The sequence below is a fragment of the Gadus chalcogrammus genome, chromosome 5, assembly GCF_026213295.1.
Source record: "Gadus chalcogrammus isolate NIFS_2021 chromosome 5, NIFS_Gcha_1.0, whole genome shotgun sequence".
Classification (NCBI taxonomy): domain Eukaryota; kingdom Metazoa; phylum Chordata; class Actinopteri; order Gadiformes; family Gadidae; genus Gadus; species Gadus chalcogrammus.
The window spans coordinates 17,281,866-17,290,985 of NC_079416.1; the positions used below are offsets into that span (position 1 = coordinate 17,281,866).

Genomic DNA, 9,120 nt, shown 5'->3' on the forward strand with positions numbered 1-9,120 from the left:
CGCTCTCCATAACGAAATGTTGTTACTGAAGAGACAGCACTCACCCCGGGGCCCAGAGCCGGCACGGTATGTATCTCAAGGATGAACTACATAGGGACCTGAGACTGAAAAGAGGCCTGGGCGAGAGACAGATGGCAACACTTCTCCCCCCGCCTTCACATATGCATGGGTTTTGTGCACATGCATCTGTGGTCACCACGGTGATGAGGTACTAGCCACATCATGTTGTTATGTAATATTATGATTATATTAGATGGTATCATATTGTTTTCATGTTAACATCAGCTCGAATTGAATAGGAAGTTGATATATAAGGGTATAGTAAACACTAAACAAGTGTGAATATGGTATTCATACAATTAATTATGGAACATTTTATTTTCTGTCATCCACTGCACAAAGTAGGAGGTTTTGATGGATCGCCTGGGCATAAGAAATGCTATTGTATAGAAAAAAGAAAAATATATATTTATATCCGCATGAAAACATTCCCCGGAATAATACTTTTGTATGTATGCTGTGCATGGATGTGCTTTTTCATACATCGCAACATAGGGAAGATTATATAGAACACTATGATAATATATCCAAGTAAATTTCAGATCCCTAACATTCTGTGCACACCATTAAAGCATTGTCGAGGCAATTTGACAGCAAAGGCCATCTTCCCCTAGTGCATGCTGGGTACAACATTACATGTGGGGTACGAGTTTCGTATGACAGCTTTGTGGTGCATTCATTTGCCACCAGGACAACAGCAACACTGCTGTACAATTAAACAAGCACATCAGCCCCTATAGAACTCTTGTTATAATGTGTAGCAGGGCTCCAAGGTATTTATGAATGGCCACGCACTCTCCCAAAGGAAACCATGATATTTCTCATGTTTATTCATACTGGCCTAGTTAGAGTTTTTTCATTCTTTAAAGCTAGGATGGGCAATTTTGAGAAACCAGCCAGAGTAAGCTAGATTTTGAAGGTATCCAACCGAAAACTCCCACCCCTCCATTCAGGCCTGCATCCAAAGCCACTCCGCCAAAACACATGACTAGCTTTCTAGCTTTACCAATGGGTCATCGTGGTTGCACGGGCAGAGTGCCTGCAGGTAGCCTGGGAGGTGGGTAGACAAAGTTAGGCCATCCAATTGTTTAAATTGGGTGCGAATTAAATGATTGTACGGGCTTATTGCAGACTATCCACAGGGACCCGATTTTTGTAAAGAGAATATATATATATATTTTTTTTAAACGATAAAAATAAAATGCATCTCTTAAATAAAATTATTATCCTAGCTTGAAGGAGTTCAGAAAATACATGTCAGCTACAGAATTCACAATCTAGCATACCCTCTGTTTGTGCCTAGTCCTAGTATTTAAATATTCAACTGTGTGTGTGTGTGTGTGTGTGTGTGTGTGTGTGTGTGTGTGTGTGTGTGTGTGTGTGTGTGTGTGTGTGTGTGTGTGTGTGTGTGTGTGTGTGTGTGTGTGTGTGTGTGTGTGTGTGTGTGTGTGTGTGCGTGTGTGTGTGTGTGCGTTGATGTGTTTGTATGGTTTCTGGTTGGGTTGGGGCAGGCAAGCATCAATAAGCTGCAAACCAGACCCACTGGTGTGAAATTTATAAATTGAAAGTGCATACCACCAAACCCATATGCATTACCATGTGAACGGATTTGTTAATGTAAACCTAAAGCTCACCATAAACACACACTTCAAAAGGGCCATGTCGATTATTTGAATAATTTACAGAACAAAAAAAGCCTATGAAGCTTGATTATGCCTGAGGAAAAGTGAAATATGAATGAATTAATAGCTAACCTTCACATCGAATGCCCCCACGTTTCCTTCATGTATTCGCTGTGGTGCTAAGTTTGTTTGGTTTTCTCATCTGAAAAAACTAAACGGAAATATCTTTTTCGAATCTAATATTGTTTTTGGCTCGATTGCCAAGATTTCTACAAAACTATTGCTCATTAAATAGCTCAAGGACACAAAATGTGTAATTTGTATGGGAGGCAAAAGTGAATCATATAAGAACAGTGAAGATAAAAAAGAGAAAGAAACACCTGCTTCTGTTTACTAAACATGCCGTATTGAACATTTTCTTTCCTTTATACCATATGTTTTAACAAATATTCCAATTAAGTATTTGGAAATTTGCTTCAAAGAAAAGCAGGTATGGCGTCTGATCTTAAAGAGTCAGACAATATCCAAAACATATATTAGTGGAATATCCAAGTGGGTCTTTTCACTAATATCCAACCAAGAGAAAATGTGATTCATTATTTTTTTTATGCCAAAGTCATTCTCAATCAGACGCACATATCTAAGAGCTCCACAAATGATTTAGTCATCTGTTGGATTGTATTGTTTAACCTTGGCGATCAAATGTTCTTGAGACATGAGTGCATTGCAAAAACCCAACGACTGGAAAGATCATAAATAAACTCATACATCAATAAATAAAGTTAACGGCATAAGACCCAGTAAATTCACATTTTCTAAGACAATGACGCAGACAAATTAAACACATTCTAGGCTTTGTTTGAGGTTTCTGTTACTTATGTGTTTTTTGTCTGTTCAAATAAGCCTATATATGGACACAAACACACAGTGGTCTCTTTTTGACGTGTCAGACGAGACAAAATACATTGGCTTGCCCCTTTTGACTTTCATTAACTTGTACCTCGTAGACGCAGCGACTACATCTCTGCTGGTGTATCTTCAGCCAGCTGACAACAGGCTGATAAAGACTCTTAAGAGATAAAGATCAAACTACTTTGGCGCACACTGATAAGAATCCGTTTCACTACGTGACCCACCACCACACAGTAGGTTTATAATGCGATCTCCTTGTCCTCCTCTCTTTCCTAATGCTCTGTAATGTATTGCCGTCACTTAATTAGGTTCAGCCGTTGCATGTGGATTTAAATGAACATTTGTTTTAGAGCCAGATGAGATCGGTAATCTCTTTCCAAGAAATTCTTGCTACTATGAAATCTCAGCTCGAGTTATTCTCTCGAAGAGGTGCTGAGATTGACTCTAAGGCTCGAGGCCTCTACAGCCCTAGAGCTGATTCCTGCGCAGAAACTTTTCCCGAGATTGCTCAGAGAATAGTTTATTTATGTAGGAATGCATAATTCAGCAACCTCGTCTTAGAACATCAGAGGTGCTGTAATATAGGATGCATGGTGACGAGAAGGAGCCCAACGGCCTGTTGGGAAACGTCCTGATTACCTTGTATGCTCCTGAAATTGTCCATTAGCTCTACCTTCTCCCCTCTTGTATTCAATATTGAATCGGCTTCAAAAAATGAATAAATTCCGGGAAGATGCGACTGAACACAGTACAAACATGGTGGTTGAGGTACAGGCGCAAGGTGATGGAATGAAACATGGCATGTGTATTTGCCATCCATCATCTACATCGTCATGGTAACCCCCTCAGTGCCTCTGGGCCCTGGTTGGGTGAAGCGCGGTTGGGCACCTGCTCCACAAGTCATCGGCGGCCAACACGCAAACCACAATATTATCCTCAAGCTGTGTCAGCTGCTCTTGGATGCACAATAAACGCCTCACTTCAATAGCCCTCTTGGATTATTACACTCTCACATTCAAGGTTCCCAGCTGCTATTTTATGGAACGCAGCAGCCTTTTTAAAATGGCTCAAGGGGGTAGAAGATGCTTTTGAAAAAAGCAGTGAAACCAATATGCCAATTCAACGCTATTCTTAGAAAGCAATGTTGTGACAGTTTACAATGGCATGTTGTTGGCTGTATTCCATCATCTTTCTGAGGAGCCTTACCCCATCCAGGCTTCAAGGAAGACCCTACACTGACAACATGACATTTACTTCAACCCTGCAGGGGCCCTGAACTCCTAGTGGAGATGTCCAACATAGTTATGGATGAATTACTCATGTGAGCTTGCCCTCGCCTTTCCTCTTTTTTTTTCTCAACATAGGTCAGAGGATTTCCTCCTGTCCAACCTGATTGCAATGGTCCTGTTGATAGTTAGTTGAAATGAAACCACATGGACAACACACAGACACACACACACACAAATATACGCACACACACACACACACACACACACACACACACACACACACACACACACACACACACACACACACACACACACACACACACACACACACACACACCAGTGACGAGCAGTGTGTTTTGACATAAGGCATGCTGATGAGATGGTGCCGTGCATGAAAGTGTAGTATCCTCGAAAATGTGTAATTTAGCCGAGTCACTGGGGGCATTGTCACGTGAACAAAATGCTCAGGCGTAATCTGCTTTGCTTCCAACAAACATTCAGCGCTTTGAATGTGTGTCAAAATTGTGAACCGTTTCTTCCCCATTATTTGTAAATGTTTATGTGAAACTCGAGGTGTGGTGAGAGAAAGGCTGTAACACCTCGGAATCCAGGAGAAGCTAAGCAAGGTTGGCACAGTTAAAAAAAAAAAAAAAGACCTCTTATCAAAGCTATGCCGGAGACTTTTGGAAACAAGAGCAGAGCTGAAATGACTATTTTACTCAATGGACGATTAGAGGATATAACATTAATGGGCGTAGCTATAGTTCTGGCGGGACTCTCTAGTCATGCTCTCCCCATCAGCTGACTGATAATGTAGTCCACTCAAATGCACATACACTGAAAGAAGGTACATTTAAGACCTTCCATCTAAAACAACCACTCTGCAAAGTTAAGTGTGGTGAGCCCACCACCGCCATAGCCTCCACCTGCTTTAGTTCTGCTCTACATTGTACCAAAACAATGGGTTGAGAGATATCTGGCTTACCCCTTGCATATTGCTCCCTGTTGTCAAATGTTGGAATGCTGTTGGTATTCGGTGTATGACATGTAATGAACCTACATTTATATTTTATTTCTACATTGTTTTGTTTTATTTTGACATAATTCTGTATTTTATTTGTGGTCATAAGGTCATCTTATTTAATTTTGTCAATCATCAGATCAACATGCGTGGTAAGGGTTAGAGATTGGTGATTGTTCCATTCCTGATTACATTGCGATATATAGCGCGGAGAATTCCGGAAGGGACGGGCTTGACTCTCTCCGCTCTAGTGGATGCCTTATCGCTTGGACGCGCCTTATTGTTGGAATTTGGACGCTCTTCACTCTCTCCGCTCTCGTGGATGCCCTATCGTTTGGACGCTCTCCGACGCTCCGTGGTCGCGATGGACATTATTGGACTTCATAAGCACATTCTTCTGAAAGTGAACCTTTGTGTTTAGGAAAGAGGGGAAAAGTAGTGTAACATTGTGAACTATGAAAACCTTGATGCCGAAGTTTTACAGATAAATAATTGTAACTCATCCATGACTCTCTGCCTGCCTTTGCTGCCATTTTAACACGTAACACAATTCTGTATGGCATGCTGGTGACATATTAGACCACCAGGTGTGATGTGATTAGCAGTTACAAGCCGTTGTGAAAATCTGCGTCTTCCGACATCACTAGTGGGCGTGTCTACCAAGATGTGTGCTGGATAGATCAGTCTGCCAGCCTAGTGGACTGAAGCAAACGTTGCTCGTCTATCCAGCACCCATCTAGGTGGACAAGCCCATTAGTGATGTCAGAAGACACAGATTTTCAAAACAGCTTCTAACTGCAAATCACTCACACCTGGTGGTATAATATGTGCCCTTTAAATCCTACAGCAGGGAGCGCCAGAAAAGAGTGGAATCATACCGCCAAATTATAATTGTATTACCTTATTGTATTAAAAATAAATAAATAAATAAAAACATTCATAGGGACCTGAGGCCTGTTTATGATATAGGATTAAGGTCAGCTAATGGAAAACAGGGAAACCACCATTATATACTAACTGAAAGACAACACACAGGTAGGCCTACATGGTATACGCAAAACTACTCGGTTGTTATTTCTGTCTCAATGTCAACAGATGATTTATGTTGTTGGTTGCTCTATTAGCTGTCCAGCTGTGCACACCGCACACTGAGGAAAAGATGAGACATCATCAATCATGGTGATCAGCTCTGTTGGATACAATACGACACAGAAACCTCTCACGAATGGCTCAATGAGAGGAGACATTAAGCCTAAAGAGACCTAGGGTCGAATGAGATTAGCAAATTGCCAGCTCCACAAATGTTAATTTATCTTTTTTTGTAAAGCCCTGAATGGACTTTCAGTTTAATGAAGCTTGGAAAAAATACATAGGGCCCATTTGCTGTGTGTTAATCTCATCAGGAAGCCTGAAGAATATCTTAAGAAATAATTAAGCACATGCCAACCAAAGTTCACATGTTTGTAATGCTCACAAGAATAACAAAAATGTGGGGTCGTGATTTATAGCTATATGTGTAATGTTAAGATACATATAGTGTATATACAGTAACTGCTTTACTAAAACGAAGTGAGGTGCTGTGTGCACTCTTTGTATGTGGGTGTGGGTGTGGGTGTGTCGGTTTGTCTGCATGTGTGTGCATGGGCGTGTGCGTGTCAACTTTCTGTCACAGAAATGTCACAGTAGAAATGTCACGGTTTCTGCTACTGTTCTGTCAGCAAACAACCCTGGAAAGGGCAGCCCCAGTGGGCCACTTTCTGCTGGATGGACAGGGTCTGCGGGGGCTTTGTGGTTCTCTGTGGCAGCTCACATCGGTTAAACAGCATGCTTTAGACTGGCACCATGCCCAGAGCTTCTCTTTAGCTTAGGGTCCATTACACTTAACATGTTGACCTCAGCACCGAGTCATGGCCCAAAACATCGGCTTAAGAATTTCAAGACGAAGCTGAGGTTTGGGCTGCTGCTTCCGCTGATGCGAGTACAATAATAATGAAATATGATATCATCTTAATTATTGCTATCATCATAGCAGCCATGACGATCAAGGTTAGATTTATCCTGATGTAATACTGGGTCATATAAATTAATTTCCATGAATTATCTGATGATTCCGAGTGTAGAGGAAGCTTTTGTGTTCCAGGGTTTTGTAATTGAATCAGGGTATTTTTGGATGAGGACAGAAGGAACCGCTCGTGACTAGGATTCGAGGGGTGTGTTGTGATTGCCAGCTATTAAAGCGCTGTCTGGTTGCGCTCATGGATGGCACCACTTTCAACCTAATGAAGAACACTTATCATTTGTAACCAGTGGAGCGTTCCCACTGTATGCAAATCACTGCGTGAACACAAAAGAGCAAATTGTTCAAATAGCTGTTTAGCATTTCATGTAAATGTTAGGAAAAATATGAAAAAAAACAATTTCAACAAAAAGAAAACCCAAAGCAAATATTAAATGGTATTTGAAGGCGATGGAATACATCATGACAATCATACGATATCATTACCAGTAACCAGTTTTAGTTTCTATGAATCTGACCAGATCCTGTTTCTTTTCATTATTCCTGGAGAATGGCAAATGCTATTTACTGATTTACATAATCACCTTATACTTATTGACTTTAAATCTACTAAGACCTTGGAGGGTAAACAAATAAACTGTTCATGAAGATGGTTAGGGAGGCTTCCCTCATTCAGGTGAGGGACCCTGTATCACTGTATCAGGGTACAGGCCTCCCGCTGACCTAGAGTCTCGGTGCCACATCAAGACGGATGAAGTGAAGAGCATCCTTTAAACTGACTAAAGTCCAGACTCCGGGGACATTGGAGTCAAGGAAGTCGTTCAGAGTCAACTGGTGAGCCCCTTCGTCTTATGGAGGAGAGGCAGCAGTTTGGAAAGGAATTGCCATTGAAATCAGGTTAGCCCTGAAGATAAGCGAGTAATAAAGGACAAGGAAAGGGACTATTACCAGAGGGCTTTTGAAGGATAACAAAAACAGTCCTTTAGGAGTTTGGGTAACTGGAAGCCCATATTTTCTGTACACAAGTTGTATAGTTTTATGGATCAGACGCCAATTTTATTTCTTCTGACAATATTTATGGAGTTCCATATTTGGTGTATGTGTTTGAATTTATGAGTCAGTCATTCGTTATATTTCTATGATTGTATGAGTCAGTCAACTCAGACTATTGGCTAACCTTACACCTGCTTAGGTCACTTACTCAGAGAAGTGATGCCACTTTGTAGGATTGTTGCTGCCTAAATTGCCTTCTCATTATTTTTTTAATAGAATCAATGAAAACTTTGAGAGAAATCCAACAAAGATTGTCCTTGAAGGGGAAAATCATTGAAGCCTATCGTCTGGCCGTCGTTAAAATGTTAATTCTATGATAATGACGTTCACGGGCCAAATAAAACAAGTGGGCCTAGCCATAGTAGACTGATATCATGTCGTGCGTGGTGATATTGCTAATAGACTAAAGACTAAGGCTTTATAGACAGCCAGATGGGATCAATGATACATACACGAGAGGTAAACAAAAAAAGAGCAGCAATTATAAAAACCCAACAGATGCTATGCATAATATGCAAATGACATGCACAATCAAAAAGGATATCAATTTAATGCATCGTCCGTTTTCTGAAAAGGCAGACAACAATAACTTGTTGACGTGACACGCCCACGCGCTTCCTTCCATAGATTAAAAGTTCGGGCGTGAAATAGATGAGAGAAAAAACGTTGATCTTACCTGCGCAGCCATGAATGACAGATCCATGGTGTCACTATGTTTATGACAACAACACCCCGAAATTAAATATGTAACAATTGGCGGGTGGCAATTTATCCTAATCCCCCTCCCCCAAAAAAGAGCATTTGGCTTTGCTTTCGTGTTTCCACTGGATTTTTCAGGTTTAGACAGCCTTCACGTCGGTGACATCGCAAGAGGTGTCCGTGGCTCCACGAGATCCAGCGAAAGCAGGCGAAGAAATCACAGCCGACAGCGACGGAAGATAGAGCGAGAGAAGAAAGCCGAGGGGATGCTATACGGTACAGCGTAATCACATTGTATCGAAGAGGCGCGATCTCCCCCCCCCCTCTCTCTCTCTCTCTCTCTCTCTCTCTCTCTCTCTCTCTCTCTCTCTCTCTCTCTCTCGCACTCTCTCTCTCTCTCGCACGCTCTCTCTCACTCTCTCTCTTCCCCCTCTCTCTCTCTCACTCTCTACCTCCCAACAACCCCCACACTTTTTCGCAAGCGAATCAGTTGCTTTGTTTATGCTT

The 9,120-nt window shown here is 41.5% G+C and overlaps 1 protein-coding gene across 1 annotated transcript in view; it reads right to left on the bottom strand.

Annotated features, from left to right (window-relative positions):
• The window catches only part of LOC130383156 (uncharacterized protein C14orf132), a 17,705-nt gene extending 8,837 nt beyond the window's left edge, over nt 1–8,868 (bottom strand). The window contains exon 1 of the mRNA XM_056591218.1: nt 8,591–8,868. Coding sequence (XP_056447193.1) covers nt 8,591–8,617 — 27 coding nt within the window. The 5' untranslated portion in view covers nt 8,618–8,868. The remainder of the gene's footprint in view (nt 1–8,590) is intronic.
• Between the last annotated feature and the right edge of the window lie 252 nt (nt 8,869–9,120).